Genomic DNA, 21,211 nt, shown 5'->3' with positions numbered 1-21,211 from the left:
GGTCTTACTTGTGGCATGGGGAATCTTCCTTCTACTTCCCTGACCAGGGATCAAACCCAGGACTCCTGAATTGAGAGCATGGAATCTTAACCACTGGACCACCAGGGAAGTCCCTGGTCCCTGGCTTTCATTACACGCCTTCTCCTTATCAAAACTTCCCCATCTGATTTCATGCCCATCCACAGAAAGATACCAGTTCACCCACAAAGCTAAACTCTGAAGTCTGGACTCAGATGGGTGTATTGCACAGATCACAGCAGGCCTCCTCCTTCAACCCTCCTGACAGGTATTATCATCCCCATTTTACAGATAAGGAGACTGAGGAGCACAGAGGTTAAGTGACTCTCCCAAGCTTATCACTGCAATGCCTTAGTGGTTTCTTCTCCAAGATGGTGAGAAGTTATACCATGACTTAGTGGGCTGAGGTGCAAAAGAGGTGAAATTAACCAGGATTACACAGTGATGGTGATATGATGGTGCCTGTTGATGTTCAGTCGCTCAGTCATGTCTGACTCTTTGCGACCCCATGCCAGGCTTCCCTGACCTTCACCATCTCCCAAAGCTTGCTCAAGCTCATGTTCACGGAGTTGGTGATGCCATCCAACCATCTCATTCTCTGTTGTCCCCTTATCCTCCTGCCTTCAATCTTTCCTAGCATCAGGGTCTTTTCTAATGAGTCGACTCTTCGCATCAGGTAGCCAAAGTATTGGAGCTTCAGCATCAGTCCTTCCAATGAATATTCAGGATTGTTTTCCTTTAGGATTGCCTGGTTTGACCTCTTTTCAGTTCAGGCAAGAATACTCGAGTGGGTTGTCATGCCCTGCTCCAGGGGATCTTCCCAACCCAGAGATTGAACCCATTTCTCTTATGTCTCCTGCATTGGCAGGCAGGTTCTTTAACCACTAGTGCCACCTGGGAAGCCCAATGATGATAGTGATGATGGTTAAAACTATGAGTCTGTAGTAGGTACTAGGAAATGTGCTCAGCCTTTTACGTGTAGACTTTCACTGACTCTTCACAGCATATGTAAGGGAGGTGCCATAAAAAAAAAAAAAAAGTGAAGATGTTAGTTGCTTAGTTGTGTCTGACTCTTTGTGACCCCATAGACTGTAGCCCACCAGGCTCTTCTGCCCATGGAATCCTCAAGGCAAGAATACTGGAGTGGGTAGCCATTCCTTTCTCCAAGGGATCTTCTTGAAAGGGAGGTGCCATATTATCCCCATTTAACTGATGAGGAAACACATTTACAAGAGATGTGGTGATGTGCTGTTGTGTTGAAGTGAAGTCGCTCAGTGGTGTCCAACTCTTTGTGACCTCATGGACTGTAGCCTACCAGGCTTCTCCGTCCATGAGATTTTCTAGGCAAGAGTACTGGAGTGGGTTGCCATTTCCTTCTCCATCCAGCTGCTTAATGGTTGAGCTGAAATATGAAAGCAGCTCTGAATGATGCCAAAAGCCAGATCTCTCCAGAAAGAAGAGCAAAGAGGGGAGGCAAGCTACATTTTCCTGAGACCTTTTCATGTGAAGAGGGGATAATGCCTTAGTCACCAGAACTGACATCAATAAATACTCCAGAGGGGGAAAACGTTCGTCATCCAGTGTCTTTGGAAAACCTGGATTAGCCACAGCTAACCTGTTTCCTTATGCAGGACTTATCAGAGCCTTTAATACATTCACATACATTGTGAATGTCCTGGTGGGAGACAGTGAAGTGGCTCCTTGGTGATCCCTAAATCCTTCTTTCCCAGAACTTTTATGGGTATCAGCAAACTTTGAGAGAAGTTTGGCTAACGTCACGAATAGTTGGGTTTCAGACACAATAGTCAATGAAAAGGAACAGTTGGGAGCCAACTTCTCTCACCTGGGAGGAGGTCAGCTGTGGAGTGAGAGAGGGTCAGTACTAAGTCTAAGGGTTCATTCCATTATCACGGGGTGGTGGGCAGAGGTCCTTGCCGCACTCCACCCGATAATACTGACAGAAGGCTGTCAGTAGGAATGGAATTCTCTAGTGGTCATTCTAGATGACTGGGGCAGTCACAAAGGAGTCAGGGCATGCCCACGAGCCAGAGACAGAAGGCAAAGCAGGGGCCCCTGATCTGGTCTGGGGAGGCTACAGTCTCTTCTCTTCTCCTCTCAGGGTCCCCGCGCTCCCGGTGAAGAACTTGAATGGTACAGGGCCAGTCCACCCGGCCCTGGCAGGTGAGGTCCAGTCAAGGACGGAAAAGAAGGGCGGGGCCCACAAGGTGGCGGCGCCACCTGTCTGCCCATTGACTCCGCCCCTTGGTAGGCGTGGCCAAGAGGGCACATCCCCTACCATTGGGCTACAACTCTGGGGTGGGCGGGGCCGGCAGAAGGCTCTCAACTTGGCTTCAACTTCGGGTGGGGCTGAGTGAGCACTGTCCGTGGGACACACCCCATCCACCCATCCGAGGATTCCTGGGTGCACCAGGTGGGCGAGTCTGGGGAGAGACCCCAAGGGTCCTCTCGACGATGGGACAGCAGGGTGGACAGGGCCTGGATGAGCACCCCGCCCCCTGACTATCGCTGCTCGGTGTCTCGCAGGGATGACTGGGATCCTGCTCTGCGCCGCGGGGCTGCCCGTCTGCCTGACCCGGGCCCCCAAGCCCATCCTGCACCCACCGCCGGTGAGCAAGAGCGACGTCAAGCCCGTGCCTGGCGTGCCCGGGGTGTGCCGCAAGACCAAGAAGAAGCACCTGAAGAAGAGTAGGCCTCCTAAGCTAGACCCTGACCCCTGAACTAACCCTGCTAACCCATCTGAGCTCTTCTGGCCCCATCCACCACCAACTCTGATTACATAAAACCTCAAGCAACCCCTGACATGTGACTCCCACCAGCCCTTACAGCTTCTGACCCTACCCCTCAAGACCCCTGTCTTGAGCCTTGCCCTCAGGGCTAGACTCTGGGTACAGTCAAGCCCAGTCCAATTCTGTCCTTGCAGGTAAGAACCCTGAAGATGTGGTTCGAAGGTACATGCAAAAGGTGAAGAACCCACCTGATGAGGTGAGCCCCTGGGCAAGGAGGAGGGGCGGAGGGCAGGCAGCCTCCCCTCCAGAGATGGAGACCCCAGCACCCCGCTCCTTGTGAGGTTCTGTGTGTTTCAGCCTCTTCTTCCAGTTTGTGGGTTTGCCTTCTCACTGTCTTTACAGCATCTTTTGATAAACAGCAATGCTATGTTTAACAGAATCACATTTATCAACCTTTTGATGATCAACAGTTTTTGCATCTTATTTTTACCCATCTTTTTCCACCAAATGTATTTAAGCTTTGTTTTCGATAGTTAAGCCTTGACTATGTCTGGAGGGAGTGTGAGGGAGCCATCTCTTCCCCTGCCATGCACCTGAATTCAGTACCTGGGGGTGTCCCCTCCCTTTGACAGATGGAGGCCAGAGAGGGGGCGGTCTGCTGCCTTGCGGGGGTTGAGGGTCTGGCCCCTGCTGAGGGGCAGTGCTGACATGGGGGTGTCCTGCCCTCCCCAGTCCTCAGTCTCCTCTCTGTGCTCCCCCCGACCCCAGGACTGCACCATCTGCATGGAGCGGCTGGTCACGGCCTCTGGCTACGAGGGTGTGCTTCGGCACAAGGGTGTGCGACCTGAGCTTGTGGGCCGCCTGGGCCGCTGTGGCCACATGTACCACCTGCTGTGCCTCGTGGCCATGTACTCCAATGGCAACAAGGTGGGCTGGCGGGCAGGGGGAGCAGACAGGAGGGCTGGGGAGGGGCCCAGACACCTGGGAACCTCACAGCCACCCCCCACTCCCCGCCCCAGGATGGCAGCCTGCAGTGCCCCACCTGCAAGGCCATCTACGGGGAGAAGACGGGCACTCAGCCGCCCGGGAAGATGGAGTTTCACCTCATCCCTCACTCGCTGCCCGGTTTCGCTGACACCCAGACCATCCGTATCGTCTATGACATCCCCACCGGCATCCAGGTGAGCCCTCAGGCCCCTGACTTTGAACTCGCCAGCGGTTCCCCACTGCCGTCTGTGGTTCAAGCCCCTTGCTGCCCCTCCCCACAGGGCCCTGAGCACCCCAACCCAGGCAAGAAGTTCACTGCAAGAGGCTTCCCACGCCACTGCTATCTGCCCAACAACGAGAAGGGCCGGAAGGTGGGTGCCGCAGGGGCAAGGGTGTGTGGGAGCAGGCCGGGGCCCCAGCACTGACCATAGCCATCTAGTGTGCGTGTGTCTAGCCCTGCCAGCGACCTCAAAACCTCATTTCATTGACCAGCCCGCTGAGGTCAAGGTCTTCTTAGAGATAAACAAAGCCTCAGAGAGGGCAAGTCATTTGTCCGAGGTCACACAGTGGGGTCACACAGGAGTCTGGATTTGAACCCAAGCAGTTTAGACTCTTCACCGCCACACCAGAAGAGTGTCGGCTTTTACTTTTTGTTTTTCAAAAGAAGCCAGAAATTCTGATTTTCACGTGAAACCTTCAGGTTTTTGAATACTGCCAACGAAGGAACGAAGCGGCTATTTAACACAGCGTGAGGTTCAAGCCAAATACAGCTGAGGGTCATCAGTTTGAGAGTCTTCACCTCAAAGAAATAGGCTGATAACATGGAAAGGGGTTTTACTGGGGGAGCTCAGAGTGGGAGTCAGTCTAGGGAAGGAAGTGAGCACACCGGGTGGCCTTGGGGAATCTTGCAGGGTAACCTCAGGGTGGGCGGGGAGGGACTCTAGCCGTGGGCGGTGCTGCCTGTGACCCTTGCTCGCTTCGCCCCCATTTGCCCCGCCCCTTGCCCCGCCCTCCAGGTGCTGCGGCTGCTCATCACCGCCTGGGAGCGGAGACTCATCTTCACCATCGGGACGTCCAACACCACAGGCGAGTCGGACACCGTGGTGTGGAATGAGATCCACCACAAGACCGAGTTTGGATCCAACCTGACGGGCCATGGCTACCCGGACGCTAGCTACCTAGACAACGTGCTGGCGGAGCTCACAGCTCAGGGTGTGTCTGAGGCTGTGGCCAAGGCCTGAGATCCGAGGCTGCCCACCTTCCCTCCTGCTTTGCCCCTGATCCGGCACATGCCTCCCTCCGCCCGCCGGGTGTGTCCTGGCGGCCCAGGTTCAGGGCTGGGGAGGAGCCTGCAGGAGGAGCCAGGAGCGTTCCGGGAATTTGGCTGGTAGCAGTTGGGATGATGGGAGGATGGCAGGCCAGCCGGCTTGACCCTAGCTCCCCTGAGAGGGTCGCAAGGGTGTACCGGAAACCATAGCAACCTCCCTGCTAAAAAGACAGAGCCCCACCCCCTCACACAAACACACGTGTCCTGTTGAACACATGCACGCACACCCACGTGCCTCTACTTACCCCCAGACTTGGGGGAAGAGACAGAAAGACCCCTGTGATACCGCATATGGATTCCCATCTGTGTCTCTATCGCATCTGTACAGGCTTGTCTGCAAGCAGGGGACTCAGGGCTAGCATCTGGGGGCCCAATAGGGCTCCAGGAGAAAAGGGGGCATTTGGGAAGCTCAGTATCCTCCCATCTCTGCCACCCACTGATGGCTCACGGGGTGGAAGCCCCCAGATATTCAGCAGTTTTGCAAAAGGGCAGGACAGGGAGACAGACTAGGAGAATCTTATTTTGTGCTTATGTCTCTTCATCCTTCTGGGACCCTGACCTCCTCCCCTCCCATCCCCGAGCCTTATGTCTGTCCCTGATAAAGGCACTGTTTTCCTTCCTTCCCCACCCCATTCTCTCCACCAAATCACTCCTAACATCAAGATCCAAAGGCTGGAGCTTCTGGCTTCAGGAGCGAGACGAGTCAGGCCTGGCTTAGGCCAGCAGGTTTAAAAAGCAGACCAGACAGCAAAGAGTCCATTTCCCTTTCCTCGGGAGTGGGCAGTGGGGTGGCTGATAGTCTCGGCCAACCAGGGGCCTGTTGCCCAGGCAACTCACCAGCTCCGCCTCTGTTGATTGGCTGCCATGGTGGAAGTCAGCCAAGACTTAAAGGGACGCCAGCGATTGCTCTTTTGAAAATCTACCAGTCCCACTGTGGGTGGAGAAATAAATGGTCTTTCTCCTCCTCAACTGGGTCTTTTCCTGTCAAGAAGGGGCGTGGGTGGCTCTGTTTCTGGGGGACTTCAGTCCATCCCATGGGGGAGCTTGCCACAAAATGGCGACTCAAGACCACTGTCCCTGTCAGGCTAGGGCAGCTGGAGATGGAGGGTCCCCACGCTTCTCTTGTCCTGGGGGTGTGATGGTGGCAGAGGCAGACCCTCCCAATCCTAGTCCCCAAGAGGGTACAAGGTGAAGTTCTGTACTCAAGCACAGGTGCAAGGCAATGCACGCAGCTCCCGGGTTCAATGACTAGGAATGAGGAACTCAGGCTGGGAACCTCCAGGAAACAAGGGGGAGCTGGGAGACGCCGTGATGGCTTTCTAGAACCTCAGAATCCCAGTCTTTGCCCTCAGGGAGGAGGACCAGGTTCTGTCTAGGAAGAGACAAGGACCTGTCCCAGGATCTGCAGCAAGTCTCCTATCAACCTCTCACATCCCTGGAGGCTGGGAGGCTGTAGTGAATGCTGCAGCTCCAGGCGACCCCTGCTGGGCACCTTTGGGATAGCACCGCATCTTTCCTGGTTCTTCAAGTTTCTGTCCTACCCTCTAGTTAATACAAAACGGGAAATGAATATTTGGAGACCCTTCCAATCCTGCCAGTTGGGTATTCCCCAACATTTTAACTTCTGCGATTCATTCTCAAACAAAAGCTCACCTCAATATAAAATCGCCCAGCCCCGTGATCCTCAAATCTCACGTGCAATCCACATCACCTGAAAGCCCTGATGCCTGCCCTCATGCTCCTCAGATTCTGATTCAGTTGATCCAGGAAGCTGCATTTCCAGCAGATACTCTGAGAATAGGGTATCCAGTTGATACTTCTCCCACAGGGTATCTGTGAACCACAACTGAGAAATCTCTCCCTGTTTCCTATGCTATCGCCATGGAACCCATTTTGAAAATCACACATATCAACTCTCTCACTTATTTTATACAGGGTAAACTGAGGCTCAAAGAGAGGGAAAGAGCCTGGCCTGAGGTCTCTCAGGCTTCAGGGGTCTGGGTCAGGCACTGGGCTCTCAGCCTCAGTTATTCCTGGGGGCCCCTGATTGTAGAAGCTTGTGGTTAGGATTCTTGGCCAAGGACAGGGTTCAGGAGGATCAGTGAGGTTACAGGGATTGGCAGACATGAAAATAGGAAGGGGTTGAGCCCATTTTAGTGCCTGTCTGGGGCAACAAGGCCACATGGGCGTCAGGGCTTCAGGTACAGCTGTATCTAGCGGCTCAGGGCCAGGCTGCCCTAGTCAGTGTGGGTAGAGGCCAGTCCAGTGAAGCAGAGACCTCAAGGTGAGCCAAGGAAGTCAGATTCCTTATTCCATCCACTCCAGCCTGCCTCAACCCAGAGGGAGAGATTCATTCAGTGCAAGGCTGGTCCCCAGCCAAAGGACTTCCATGCCTGGGTTCCGGGCTTAGGACACATGGGACTAGGATATCTCTAGGAGCCTGCAAGTCACAGCATCAGTGAGGTGCAGGGCAGCCACGAGGGGATTCCTGGGCCAGGGGATGTTGAGAAGGGCCCACTGGCTCCTCCCTCCTCCTTCCAGGCTGACTCTGGCATCTCCTTAGGGCCTCAGGGGGCCCGAAACCACCTTCCCCTGTTCCTGCTGCTGGAACTCCTCGTGGGCTTGGTCCAGGTCTGTGAGCACCTTCAGCAGGCGGGCAGCTGCCTCCCTCTGCCGAGCCAGGGCATCAGTACAGGCCCCTGGGAGAGAGAAGAGGAGGCCATAGTGTTTCAGCCAGGCCACAGCAGGCTGCTCTAATTCCGGTTCAGTGGCTTCCTCAGACTCTGGATGTGCCTGGTGCCCCAAGAATCCTAAAATGTGCCAGAGCCGGGCACATGCAGCTCCCTGACCTGCTGGTGGATTGCAAACAGGAGAGTGGGGGTGAGGGAGAAGGGGCTCAGAGACCAGGGTGGGAGGTTCTTGGCAAGTTGTGGGAGGTACCAGAGAAGAGAAAGAAAAGGGATTTCCTTATCCCCTTACCTTCCATGGCACTGGAGCCCTGCTCTGTGGCTGCCTCCAGAGTTGTATCCATGTTGGAATCCTCAAGGAATTTCATCCTGAAAGTTAAGAGGGAGAAAACCAGGCTGGTCCCTGAATCCCAATCCTGCTCTCGAACCCAGAAATTCTGCTGGTTGAAGGAAACATTACAGGTTCCCACTAAATCATCACCATTGCCATCATCATCACAGCAAACATAGAGTGTCTGATGCTATTCCAAGCCCTTTCCATGTATAAACTCATTTAATTAGCACAAAACACAGGTGGATACTTACTAGGAGCTCCATTACACAGATGACCACTGAGACAGAGAGAACTAAAGCAACTTGCCTAAGGTTGCACAGCATAATAATAATTGTTACCCTTTATTATTAGAAAGGGTATTATATTTCATATTTTTATTATATAGAAAGCTAACGATGTGTCCAGGCACCTACAAAGTGCTTTACCTGTATGAGTTCTTTCGGTCCTCAGGACAACCCCATGAGGTAAGGACTGTTGGTACCCTAATTTTCCAGACTGAGAAAACTGAGGTACAGAGAAGGTAAGCAACTCGCCCAAGTTTCACACAGCCTGTCCAGGATTTGAACCCAGGCAGGCCAGCTTCAGGACTCACACTGTAAGCTGGAACAAATCTCCATCACTGAGTTACAGTGACCCTGAGATCAACCAAGAGGGGGTGGGAACACACATCCACTTGTGTCTCGGGAGTCCTGGGTATCAGAGGATCTCAAGATCCATGGGACTTCCCTGGCAGCCCAGTGGTTAAGACTCTGAGCTTCCAATGTCCCGGGGCAAGGGTTCAATCCCTGGTGGGGGAACTAAGACCCTACATGCCGTGTGGCATGGCCAAAGTGAAAAAAAAAAAAGGTCCCAAGATCTAGTTCTGTATCAGAGCCCACCTGAGGATGGCAACAGTCCTCCCCTAGAGCCTGTCCCCACCCAGAAGCTCATCAGAGGTACACGGGAAGAATGAACCGGTGATCATGGGGTGGGACCCACCTGAGCCGGTCCCGCCCCAGAAGCAGCTGCCGATACACCATCTGGGTCTCAGCATCGGGATCCAGCGGGTCACTCCAGTCCCCCAGGGTGACGGCCGAGTGCGTGCGGCTGCAACCGGAAGCTGGGGGCGACACAGCGGCATCATCTGTAGCTTCGCATTCCCCTTCCAGAGCCTCCATGGGCAAGCCCCGCCCCTTAGACTTCTAAAACCACTCTTCAAACCTACTGCTTCCTTCCAGCTACACTGCCCCTGCCTTCACCCAACAGAGCAATAGCCTCCCTTCTCTCCATGCCCCTCCCACACTCTAGGCTCAGCCACACAGACCTTTCTCGATCCTTCAGCCTGTCTTTGCTCTGCCTGAAACATTCTTCCTCTGTCCCGTTCTCCAACTTCACTACTTAACTCTTACTCTTCTCACAGGTCACACTTGAGCCACACCTCCTCCAGGAAGCCCTTCTTGCTGTCCTACCCTGGGGCTGGGCCAGAAGGGTTCACTGGCATCTCAAAAGCCTCATCTTGGCATTTGTAACACTGTATTACAATTGTCTGGTTATTCATTTATTTTCCTGAGAACAAGCCTGGCATTTGGTAGGCACTTGAAAAAAAGTATCTGTGTGACAGGCAGCGTTCTAATCGCTTTGCATATATCAACTTATTTAATCCTCACAGCAGCCCTACAAGGTGGACATTATCATCCGGCCCATTTTACACTTCAGGAGACTAAGGCAGAGAGAGGTTAAGTTACTTGCTCAAGGTTGCAGGGCAGCCCAGGCGGAGGTGGGACACCCTGCGATTGACAGGTGTGGAGGGCGGAGCCTGAGCCCGCCCTGCCCCCTCACCTGAGCGCTCGGCCTGGAGGCAGCAGGTCCAGTGCCCGCTGCGGAAGGCACCGGGGTGGCAGGAGGCCAGCTTGTCCGGGTTGGGGGCGCTGGCCTTGCGCAGGGCCGACAGCCATTGGTTGAGCTCGTTCACGTTCTGCGGGGAGATGGAGGGGCAGTCAGAGATGGGTTGGGACCCCAGAGGCGCCCTCTGCTCCTCCCCCATGGTGGCGGCGCCTCACCTTGCACTGGAGGTAGGTGGTGTGCGGCGCCCCCGCGCCGTCCTGCGTCACCACCTGCATCACGTGCGGCAGCTGGAAGGCGCCCTCGTCCACGCGCTCCACGGCTCGGATGTGCGACACGGGGATGGACGAGCGCATCTGGGAGAGAGGACTCTCGCTGCAGGGCAGGCTAGGGCCAGGGGCCAGGGAGACCGGGCCTGGGGACAGCTTTCCTGTGGGTGTGTGCAGCGGGCGGTGTGTTCCGGCATGGGGACAGTCAGCCTGGTGCATCTGTGCTATGTGCGTGTCCACTTGTCGGCCCTGTGAGTCCCGCAATCACTCTCGCAGTGATCACTTCTCTGGGCATCAGTTTCCATCATCATCACCATCACCATGGCAATCCCTGCTACTGCACTTGGGATGTGGTTCTAAGCACTCTACACCCACCGACTTATTTCATCATGACAACAGATTTCTGAAGCTGGGTCCATCATTCCTCCCAATTTACAGATGAGAAAACTGAGCCATAAGAGAATAAAGGACCCTCCAGAGGCCACTCAGCTGGTGGAGCCAGAACTGGACAGGGAGTTGAACTCTAGAATCTACACTCTGCTGATAAAGTAGAAAGAATAAGTGTGGACACCGTCTCCAGTGGTAGCTGTTATGATTTGTGGGTGTGCAGACACAGAAATGGGTAGATCCCCGTGGGTGTCTCAGTTTGAGCTAGACTTGAATGGCAGCCCCACGAGAGCAGGGAGTTTGTGTTTTGTTTACTGCAGTATCTCCAGCACCTAGAACACTGCATGGTACATAGTAGGTACTTGATAAGTGCTTGATGGGTGAATGGATGGGTGAACGAAAGCCTGGATATGAGTGCATGTACCTTTGGGTGAGATCCAATTTTCTGTGAGTCTCTATAGCACTTGGGTGCATGGGTAGTTCAGTGGTAGAATTCTCGCCTGCCACACGGGAGGCCCAGGTTCAATTCCCAGCCCATGCAGCCACAGCATCCCCTTTGGGGTTCCCAGGTGGGGTTAGTAGTAAAGAACCTGCCTGCCAATGCAAGAGACAAGAGGGACTCAGATTTGATCCCTGGGTCAGGAAGATCCCTTGGAGGAGGGCATGGCAACCCACTCCAGTATTCTCACCTGGAGCATCCCATGGACAGAAGAGCCTGGCAGGCTACAGTCCATAGGCTCACAAAAGAATCAGACATGACCAAAGTGACTTAGCATGCATGGTGTGCGGGCAGAGACCTGCATGGAAACAGCTGAGGAGGGCTAAGCATTGTCCACGCCCTGGGAGTGTCCACATCTGGGTGGGTACGTCCCAGCCACCACAGGTGCACATGCTGAAGATCATCTGATGGTATGTGTAAGCGTTTGCCTGTACCTGTTCTGTGCCCACCTGGACTCACAGGTATTAGCAGAGCCTGGCCTTGGAATTTGAGTTTGCTAAGCTGCTTTGGGACCTTGGGCAAGTCCTTGTCCCCTCCTGGGCCTCAGTATCCCCCTGGGTACAAAGAGGCAGCACTGTGAGGGAGGCCACCGTGGAAGTCCCTCCACTTCGGGCTGGAGCCCCACCTGCCACTCAGGACTCTTGGAGTAGGACAGCATCTCCCCGCTGAGCCGGAAGTAGCGCTTCTTGAAGGCAAAGCGTGTGGCCAGGCCGGCAGGCTCCTCCTTGCGCTTGAGTAGGTAGCCTTCTCGGACAGTCATTGAGGGCGGGACCAGGGCCCTGGCTGGGCCCCCAGCCTCTGGAAAATGGGAAGAGGGGACTGGGAACCCTTCCCACCCAGGCTCCACCTTCCGAGGGTCTCATGGAGGAGTGGGATTCTTGGCTCCCCGAGAGGCGGAAGGATGAATAAGATGGACTCTACTTTCTCCAAAGAGAATGGTATGATTGAGGGCTGGGGAAGGGAATGGGGGTGGCAGGGAGTGGGGGCCCCAAAGTTGGCCTTGGTGATCCCTTTCCAACTTGAGGGATGTACAGGCACCAGCAGGAGGAGCCACGCTTTACGGAGTCAGTCCAGGGAGTGACTGGATGCTAGTCACTATGCCCTGGATCTAGCTACCCTTAGGGGATCCAGACACAGGCCCCCCCACCCCCAGCATACAGGGACCCCACCAGGTCACAACCAGGCCTCCACATTTCCACAGGGTGCTCCTAGGTGATTTGGACCCAAGTATTTCATGACCTGGGCCCCACATTATGATATAGACTCATCCCTAACTCCTCTGCTTAAAACTATCCCATGGGGAGTTCCCTGGGGGTCCAGAGGTTAAGAATCTACCTGCCAATGCAGGGGACACAGGTTCGATTCCTGGTCAGCGAACTAAGATCCCACATGCTTCGGGACAACTAAGCCTGCACAACTACTGAGCCCACATGCCGCAACTAAGACCTGACGCAGCCAAATAAATAAATACTTAAATATTAATAAAATGAATCTACCCTGTGGTTCCACTTACTCCAAGTAAAAGCCTAAATCCTTCCAGCAGCCCCACACGACCTGCCCCCTCACCTCTCCTCCACTCCCTCTCGTTCATTCTTCTTCACTGGCGCCCCCTCACTGTCCACCCCAGGGCCTTTGCACACACTGTCCCCAGCCTGAAACACTTGCCCAGGATCCTCACTGCTTCCTCTCTGTTCTCTTTCAGGTCTTTGCTCTAATATCACCCTGGGGAGGCCATTCCTGGCCACCCTCTCTAAAAGGCTGATCTGCCACCCCCAGCCCAATATTCCCTTCCTTCCTTTATTTTTTCTCCTTAGCACTTATCTCTTCCTAACACACCATATGATTTGCTAACTCATCTTGTTTACTGCCTGCTGTCTCCACTAGAATAAAACTTCCACATGAGCAGGAGCTTCTTCTGTCTCACCCACCCACTGCTGTGTCCCCAGACCCTGGACCGGTGTCTAGGACATAGCAGGCACTTAATAGATATCTATCGATGGAGTAAGTACCATGCCACGATCCCCTCTCACATCTCCATAGGGGCTGAAATAGTCTGGAGGGCCTGCATCTGTTCATCCCTGGGCCCTAACACAGTATATACCAGGAAGCGTTCGTTGACTGACTAGCTGACCCACAGGTGCACAGTCTCGGTGAGTGCTGGGGTTGGGGAGGGGTGGTGGACGGGTAGGTCCTGAGGGTCCCGTAGAGTGACAAGTTGGCTGTAGCAGGGCCATGGGAACTCACCCTCCTTCCCATCCACCTCCACCAGCTGGTCCAGGAAGTCTCTCACCCTGGAAATACTCTGCAGCAGGAAGGGGTGTAGGGGGGCCATCCACAGCTCCTTGCCCTGGCCCAGCTGCTGGCCCAGATTTCCAATGCTCTGCACAGCCTGGAGCAAAGAAGCAGGGGGCGCTGCCAGGGCCAAGGTCACTGCCAGCGCGGAAGGGCCTCTGTGGACCCAGAACAGCCCCAGAGTCCTGGCTCCCAAATCAGTGTCCAATGAAAGGAGAAAGTGATATAAACACCTGCTTGAAAAGATATCTGTCCCTCTCTGTGCACAGATGTGTATCCCCAGTGCTTTTATTCTGTCCCCCATCTAGAACCCAAATAACCTCATTCAGGACTGCTTGATCTCATCATACATACCTGAGCCCATCAGAACCTCCAAATGTGGCCCCTTGGTGAATGATGGTCTGATTCATACTAAAGTGTAAATGACTGCTAGCCTGCTTCCCACCTTCCCCCAGAAGGGGAGGGGTTTTGTTCCAAAGAGGGAATTGAGAGCAAAATGAAAGCCTTCACACTCTGGATGAAAAGCTGGGAATTCCCCCTCATGGTCCAGTGGCTAAGACTCCTTGCTTTTAAGTGCAGGGGGCCCCAGGTTCAATCCCTGGTCAGGGAACTAGATCCCACATGTCACAACTAAGAGTTTACATGTTGCAACTAAAGATCCCACATGGCACATCTAAGGCCTGGTGCAGTCTAATTAATCTTTAAAAAGCTGAAGGTGCCATGTCAAACAGATTTCTCTGAGCCTCACTTGGGTCTTCAATTGGTCTGGCCTCCCAGTTTGGTCCTCCCATGCTCCTCCCTGGCTAAGAACACCCAGGATTTGGCGGGGAGCCCTCCACTGCCTGCACCTTGGCAAGCAGCAGCAGTGAGCGGCTGGTCTGGGGATCCGCGTGCTGGTCCCGGAGGTCAAACAGCTTTGGAGAGAGGATGGCAGGTGCGAAGAATCGCAGGAAGAGAAAGCCGCTTATGGCCAGGTACTTCACGTCCTGCGGAGAGGAGCAGCAGATGAGAGGGGTCCTCCAAACCCACTTCCCAGTTGGGGAAACTGGGACAGCAAGGACAAAGGATCGGTGGTACAGGGAGAAGAAGTAGAAGGGGACATGGCTCAGGAGGCCATCCTGGTCTGTCAAGGAGGCTTTTCTTCTCTGGGCCTCAGTTTCCCCACCTGGAAAATGGAGTAATAATACCAATTCTGCACCATCAGACTTAGCCAAACATCCTCAGAGTCTGCTTTGTGCCAAGCACTGTGCAAAGGGCACAGCCCTGTGAAAGAGGCATCATCATTATTCCCATTTCACAGCTGAGGAAGCAGAAGCTCAGAGATGTCAACTGACTTGCCCCAGGTCACGCAGCTGATGAGTAGAGGAAGCAGGATTGAAACCCAGATCTGTGATTTCTGATCGTGAATAGCAACAGGCCAAATATTTCTCCATGTATTTGCTTATTTAATACTCACCCTTGGAGGTTCTGTGTCTCCATTTTGCAGAGGAAGCAACTGAGACCCAGAGAGGGAAGGTCACTTGCCCAAGGTCACACAGCAATAAGTGGCAGAGCCAGGAATTTGAACCCAGGCAGAATTTGAACTCTGCCCTTCATCACACTGTCCTGCATTCAACACTAGCTACTGGGTGTCAAAAACTAAGCCTGCACAAGCCTGCACAATTCCTCAAGCAATCTCATGGGGTAGTACTACTATCCCCATTTTCCAGATGAAGAAACTGAGGCTTGGTAGCAAACCCAGTTCAGCTGGCTTCTTGCACAACCCCCAGTCCCAGCCTCTGCCCTCCACAAATTGTAAAACATGGTGGCCCTTCGTGTGAGACCCAGGCCTGGGCCACCTGCGCATAAGGCTGGTTCCCCTAGCTCCAGAGGGGACTTGGGAAGAGGCGTGTCTCTCTCCTGGGCGCTGACCCCCTCCAAACGGCTCCTCACCTACCCATCACATTCACAAGCTATATATAGCCCCCGAGAATATGTTGCTGTGTTTATTTAGGGGTTGTATTCACACATAAGACAATACCCTCTCTGGGTATGTGCCAAGTTTCCAGGGCACCTCTGCATTGACACTGAGCCTTGCCAGGAGCTGGGTCCCTGGGGCTGCTCAGAGATGGGGGAGGAGGTCCCACAGATCTGGAACCCCAAACTGCCCCTAGGCTGCCCCCCACCCCAGCCCGCCATGTTCCTGGGTAACTTTAGCCTTTGACGTCAGCTCATTAACTTCCTCCTTTCTTGAGGAGGAACCAGGTGTCAGAGCGGCAGAGAGAGGGGCTGCTTGGGTTTCTCTGGCCCCCTCCATCTTCGTGGGCATGAGGAAGTCTCTGTTCCCTGCCCGTGGCCACCGCTCACCATGGGGGCTGAGACCTGGGGGACACTTGGGTGTCACTGATCAGGGCTCCTCCCGCAAGGGCCAGGCTGTCTGGGGAGCTGGTCTCCCGCTTCCCCCGCCCCCAGCTGCGGATGTGTCCCACTTAGCACCTCCACCAGCGGCCGAGGCAAGAGCCCCACAGTGTGGAGTGTAAATCAGCCTGGTCCCAGTTGGAGGCCCCGGCTCAGGTCTGAGGAGGAGGAGGATGGGGGGAGGGAGAGATTCCCTCTGCAAGTCTGGAGGCTGAGCCTTGAGTCCACGACTCTTAGCCAAAGCACCTCACCTCTCTGGGCCTCAGTTTCCTCCTCTGTAAAATGGGATAATACTGGCATCCACCTCACAGGGTGGATGTGAAGACTAGATGAGGTAATAAATATGTAAAACAAAGTCTGACCCCTAGACAGGGCAGTATATAGTGTTGTGGTGGTTGTTTGGTCGCTCAGTCATATCTGACTCTGAGACCTCATGGACTATAGCCCGCCAGGCTCCTCTATCTGTGGGATTCTCCAGGCAAGAATACTGGATCGGGTTGCTATGTTCTCCAGGGGATCTTCCCGACCCAGGGATCAAACCCGCGTGTCCTGCATCTCCTGCATTGGCAGGTGGATTCTTTACCACTAAGCCACCAGGGAAGTCCCAATATATGTAGTGTTAGCTGCTGTTATTATTATCATCCTCATCATCACCACTATCATCACCCCTGGGCCCCAGATCCTGCCAGAACACTGTCCCCAATTCTGCCAAGACACACAGCACCTCAGGGTGGGTGGCCCAGGTTCTGTCCCACTCCTCCCCTGCCTCTCCCTGTGGCCCTGGACAAGCCACTGCCCCTCCCCAGCCTCAGTGTCCCCATCTACCCAATGAGACCGCCTGACCCACCTCATGCTCCGCCTGGGGAAAACGCTCCTCCACGCGCTGGCGCAGCTGCTTGAAGGCGAGGCGCATGGCGGATGGGCAGCGCCCCACGGAGCCCACAATGGCATCCACGATAGGCCCCAGGTAGCCCGTCAGCAGCCCCAGGCTGGCCTCACGCACGTGTTCCTCGGAGGGTGCACCCTTGAAGGAGATTCTCCTGGAGAAGCAAGCGGAGGGTTGTGCCTCAGAAGCCAGCCCCTACTAAGCTCAGAGAGCACCCACCTTCTCATCCCTTCTCCATGGCCTCCCCTCCTACTGGTCCATTCCCCCTGTGGGAAGTCACCTCTTCAAAGAGGCCATCTCTGTCCCACTGCTCACCAGCATGGACCCGGGTTCCCTACATTTCCAGTGCAGACCTGCCAGACACGCACTGCTGCCCCAGGACCTTTGCACTTTCTGTTTCCCCTGCCTGGAACATCTTCCAGCAGACCTGCACAGGACTCCCTCCCTCACCTCCTCCAAGCCTTAGATTCCACACCCCCTTCTCTGTGAGGCTGTCCCTGTGACCTCCCTGGCTCTTCCCACGACCCTCCCTCACTTTACTTCCCTCCATTTCACTAATCACCTGCAAGAGTCTTCTTTTGTTTATTAATATTACTTGTCTTCCCCAGTAAGACAGATTTGTGTCCATTTGTTTCCTGCTACAAACTCAGCACTCAGCCTACTGCTTGGCACATACACGTGTGTGTGTGGGGGGGGGGTGTGCTCAGTCACTCAACTGTGTCCAACTTTTTGTGACCCCGTGGACTGTAGCCCCCCAGGCTCCTCTGTCCATGGAATTCTCCAGGCAAGAATACTGGAGTGGATAACCATTTCCTTCTCCAGGGGATCTTCCTGACACAGGGATTGAACCCAAGTCTCCTGCATCGCAAGTGTGTTCTTTACCTTCTGAGCCACCAAGGTCACTTTAAGTAGCCTGATTGTTCCCATTTAACAGATGAGGAAACTGAGGCTCAGAGAAGTCCCCTTGCCAATAGGTGGCAGAACATAGATTAGAACTCAGGATTGCCAGTTTCAGAGTCTGTCTGCACCCTGCCCTGGCCAGTTCCCAGATGCCCCTGCTCCCTGCGGGCACCCACTGAGTCCTACTGTCTTTGCCAGGTATTCTGGGAAAAGCCCTGGCCTTGGGGTTTCACAGATGGACTCTGCCCTTCTACTCAGGGGCTGCGTTCAAATCCCCACTTGGCAACTTCCCAGCTGTGCAGCCTTAGGCAGGTGACCTCCCCTCTCTGAGGCTGTTTCTCATCTGTAAAAAGGGGTCCTAATGCCTGCTCCTGGGTGTTCAGAAGGGGTGGGTAGCACTTGCTGGGCAAGGCCCAAAGAGAAGGAAAGATCATTTCCTGCCTCCACCATGGTCCCCTGTGGACTGCCCAGCAGCCAGCTCTGATGGCTTGGTAGGAACAAGCCCACCTGCGTGAGCTGGAGGGAAAAAGTCCTGGAAAGAAAAGAGGAGCCCAGGAGAAATGGAATGACCCCCAAACCCTGGCATTGCCCTGCTCCCTAACCCATGTCATCAAGCACTGCAGCAAGCCAACCTCTGCCACAGACCCTCCCCCAGGGGCCTCAGCCACCACTACCACCATAATAGAAATAATAGTACTTCTGGAGTACTGGTTAGTGCTGGGCTTCGTGTATATGACTCAGTTCACTCTCCCGACAGTCCATCAGGTAGATATTCACGAGGCTTGAAATAACCTGCCCAGCAGTAATGGCAGATCTGAGGTTTGAACCCAGGCACTCATGTCTCAGAGTCCCGCCTAGAACCACCGCACCACACGGTCTAAGGGGTTGGCTGCTCTCAGGGGAGGCTGTAAGACTGTAGAACATAAGGGTTCCCAAGCAGGAAGGAGGGGTGGGGTGGCAGAAGGCACAGACCCAGCCTGACAGGTCTGACAGGCAGACGAGGGGGCTGTGGCAGGTTCATCCCTCAGGTGTGGCTCACCGGGTGCGGCCCAGGTCCATCTTGCAGGGATCCAGCTCCATGTACTTCCTCTCCTCGAAGACGCGGTTGATCACTGGCCTTAGGACCTCATGCAGATAGGGCATGCCCACGAGCTGGGGGCAGGGGGCACCACACAGGGTGGGGCTGAGGGTGAGGCCGTGGTGTGCCCATGAGCTGGGGGCGGGGGGGACCATGCAGGGAGAGGTTCAGAGAGAGGTGGAGACCTGCCTCTGGGCTGGGGTTGGGGTGCAACTCAGCGTGAGGCCAGCCAGCAGCCCCCCAGCTCGGCTGCCCAGGGCCACCTGAGGCCGGCCAAGCTCTGGGCTCCAAGTAAGCACTGGGAAGGGAGTCCCCATGAGGAAGCAGCCGCCGGACTGCCCACCAGCCCCCCAGGCCTTCACCTACTCACCTTCATAAACTGCTCCACTGACTTGGACGCCAGGGAGTTAGAACGGAAGAGGGTGTTGGGGTCAGCTGAGAGGACAGAGAGAAGCGTTTGCTGGGATGTAGGGGGCTGGATCCATCTCACCCTACCCACCCAAGGTGGGGGCGGGGGCAGTGGTCATGATCTTTTCAGCCTCAGGAATCGAGGAGATCTGCCACATCAACTCCTTTCACGGTACAAAGGCCCAGAATGGTTAACTGAGCTGCCTAAGGTCACACAGCACATGAGTAGTAAAACCAGGTCCTGAACCCAAGACCATGCTCCCAGCTGGCTGGGGGTTCCTAGGCCCTGTCACCCCAACACACAAAGACACAGCAGCCCCTCTTCTCCCTGAGCTCCCCAAATCTCTCTCTGAGACCCTCTGCAGACCCATCCTTGGGGAGTGATGCCTGGGGGTGGTCATGCAGGCAACTCACTGGTCCGAGCCACCTCGCGCCGGGTGAGATAGTCCAGAAAGGGCCCAGTCAGGCCCTGGCCCAGAAAGAGCTTCACCAGCTTGGTGGCCAGCTCCTGGCGGCAGTCACCCGAGGTCAACTCCTCCAGGACAGCCAAGGGGCTGGCGGCATCCTCCTGCACAAGGACAGGAGGCAGGAGAGGTGGCCTGGGGCCCTGGGACCCCAAAGCAGGGTGTGGCCATGATCCAGATTCCCCACACACCCCCCCAGTGACGCACACACCTCTGCTGGCCCCAGCACCGACTCCATGAGCAGCTCCCTAAGTGGCTGGTAGTACCGTGAGGGCAGGACAGAGTCCTCGGTCAGGCGCACCTTCAGCCTCAGAGCACCCAAGCTCCCGCTGGCCGGGGCCAGAACACAGGAAAAGGAACGTAAGTATGTATGGGCAGGGGCAGAGAGCCAAGAGAGGCAGGTGTGAGCGCCGGTAAAGAGCATGGATAATTGTCAGACAAGACAGGTATGGGCAGGTGTGAACAGGCGTGGGCAGTATAAACAGGGGTGAACAGGTATTGACGGGTATAAACGGGAATGGACACAGGCAGGCAGTGTAAACAGATCCAGCCAAGGTAGAAAGATGAGGCAGTTATACAGTATACACATGTATACAGGAACAGATGGTGTGAACAGGTGTGTGGACAGGTGTGGAGGGACCAGAAATTCTGCACACACACCAGATTGAACTGATGTGTTTGCAGGTGGGTGGGGATAAGGTGAACTCATTTGGACACATGTAGACGTACATGGTGAGACATTCAGCAAGCGTCTGTTAAATGAATGAAGGGACCTGGTGACAGCGTGTGGGTTGACGTGGGCACCCATAAGGACTGGCCTGCGAGCAGAAGACGGAACCCAACATGGTTCCAGCCCAGCCTCCTCCCAGTGTACCCACATTTACCCAGAATCCTCCTCTGCTCTGGGAAAGGGCAGGAGGCGGAACCAGCCATTGGGCGGGTTGTGTTGCAGGACCTGTGGGGGGAACTCCACCTGTGGGGCAACACACAGGCCCTCAGCAGAGCTCTGCCCCGCTGGGCCCTGGAAGAAGAGTTAGGCTGCCCACCCAAGGAGGGGTGGCAAAGCCCACCTAGGGTCAGCTCCTCCTCCTCCACCATGTTCTATCAACACAATGATGGCAACAGTCCATCCCCCAGTCCCCGATTATTAGCTCCTGCCAGGGTACCAAAGGCCTCCAGGGAGCTCTTAATCTACAATTGAGGAAACTGAGGCTCAGAGAGGTGGAGTGACTTGCCCAAGGTCACACAGCGGCTAGACACAGCATGTCTGGAGTGAGTGTATTTTCAGCTCCATTGAGGGACAAACTTGCATCTATCAAAAGGCTTAAAGATAGTCCAGAAGATCAAGTCCCACCCTCCCCCTCTCTTTTTAAATAACAACTTTATACAGATATAATTTATATCCCATATAATTCACCAATTTAAAGTAATTCAGTGGCTTTAGTATATTCACAGGTTATGCAACTACCACCACTAATTTCAGACCATTTTCTATCAGCTCCTCTGGCCAAAGAAAGCCTATATCCATTAGCAAACACTCCCCATCCTCCAGTCCCTGGCAACCACTAATTTTTCTGTCCTTATAGATTCTCTTGTATTTAACTTATATGCAGAGTACATCATGAGAAATGCTGGGCTGGATGAAGCACAAGCTGGAATCAAGATTGTAGGGAGAAATATCAATAACCTCAGACGTGCAGATGACACCAC

General features: G+C 54.6%; 2 protein-coding genes and 1 non-coding gene across 6 annotated transcripts in view; 2 read left to right on the top strand and 1 right to left on the bottom strand.

The window, feature by feature from the left end:
- The window catches only part of DTX1 (deltex E3 ubiquitin ligase 1), a 38,918-nt gene extending 32,870 nt beyond the window's left edge, over positions 1-6,048 (top strand). Inside the window, exons 4-10 of one of the 2 annotated variants that reach the window (XM_027566675.1) lie at positions 2,138-2,199; positions 2,563-2,724; positions 2,960-3,021; positions 3,534-3,692; positions 3,785-3,946; positions 4,034-4,123; positions 4,769-6,048. In XM_027566675.1, the coding sequence (XP_027422476.1) occupies positions 2,138-2,199; positions 2,563-2,724; positions 2,960-3,021; positions 3,534-3,692; positions 3,785-3,946; positions 4,034-4,123; positions 4,769-4,993 (922 nt within the window). In that variant the 3' untranslated portion in view covers positions 4,994-6,048. The remainder of the gene's footprint in view (positions 1-2,137; positions 2,200-2,562; positions 2,725-2,959; positions 3,022-3,533; positions 3,693-3,784; positions 3,947-4,033; positions 4,124-4,768) is intronic. The other variant, XM_027566676.1, reaches the window with a different exon arrangement.
- Positions 6,049-6,988: 940 nt separating this feature from the next.
- Positions 6,989-21,211, bottom strand: part of RASAL1 (RAS protein activator like 1) — a 33,398-nt gene continuing 19,175 nt past the window's right edge. For 2 of the 3 annotated variants that reach the window (XM_027566671.1, XM_027566672.1), the window contains 14 exons: positions 20,386-20,474; positions 19,713-19,830; positions 19,452-19,605; positions 19,000-19,064; positions 18,591-18,703; positions 16,613-16,805; positions 14,217-14,354; positions 13,321-13,465; positions 11,702-11,874; positions 10,140-10,277; positions 9,919-10,054; positions 9,079-9,199; positions 8,059-8,135; positions 6,989-7,778 (listed from right to left, as the gene is read on the bottom strand). In XM_027566671.1, coding sequence (XP_027422472.1) covers positions 7,639-7,778; positions 8,059-8,135; positions 9,079-9,199; positions 9,919-10,054; positions 10,140-10,277; positions 11,702-11,874; positions 13,321-13,465; positions 14,217-14,354; positions 16,613-16,805; positions 18,591-18,703; positions 19,000-19,064; positions 19,452-19,605; positions 19,713-19,830; positions 20,386-20,474 — 1,800 coding nt within the window. In that variant the 3' untranslated portion in view covers positions 6,989-7,638. The remainder of the gene's footprint in view (positions 7,779-8,058; positions 8,136-9,078; positions 9,200-9,918; positions 10,055-10,139; positions 10,278-11,701; positions 11,875-13,320; positions 13,466-14,216; positions 14,355-16,612; positions 16,806-18,590; positions 18,704-18,999; positions 19,065-19,451; positions 19,606-19,712; positions 19,831-20,385; positions 20,475-21,211) is intronic. The other variant, XM_027566673.1, reaches the window with a different exon arrangement.
- TRNAG-GCC lies at positions 11,048-11,118 on the top strand. The gene has a single exon. It is a non-coding gene; the product is annotated as a tRNA-Gly (tRNA).

The sequence above is a fragment of the Bos indicus x Bos taurus genome, chromosome 17 (genome assembly GCF_003369695.1).
Source record: "Bos indicus x Bos taurus breed Angus x Brahman F1 hybrid chromosome 17, Bos_hybrid_MaternalHap_v2.0, whole genome shotgun sequence".
Taxonomy (NCBI): domain Eukaryota; kingdom Metazoa; phylum Chordata; class Mammalia; order Artiodactyla; family Bovidae; genus Bos; species Bos indicus x Bos taurus.
Note: the sequence above shows the minus strand (reverse complement) of the source record. Positions and strands in the feature narration are given on the sequence as shown.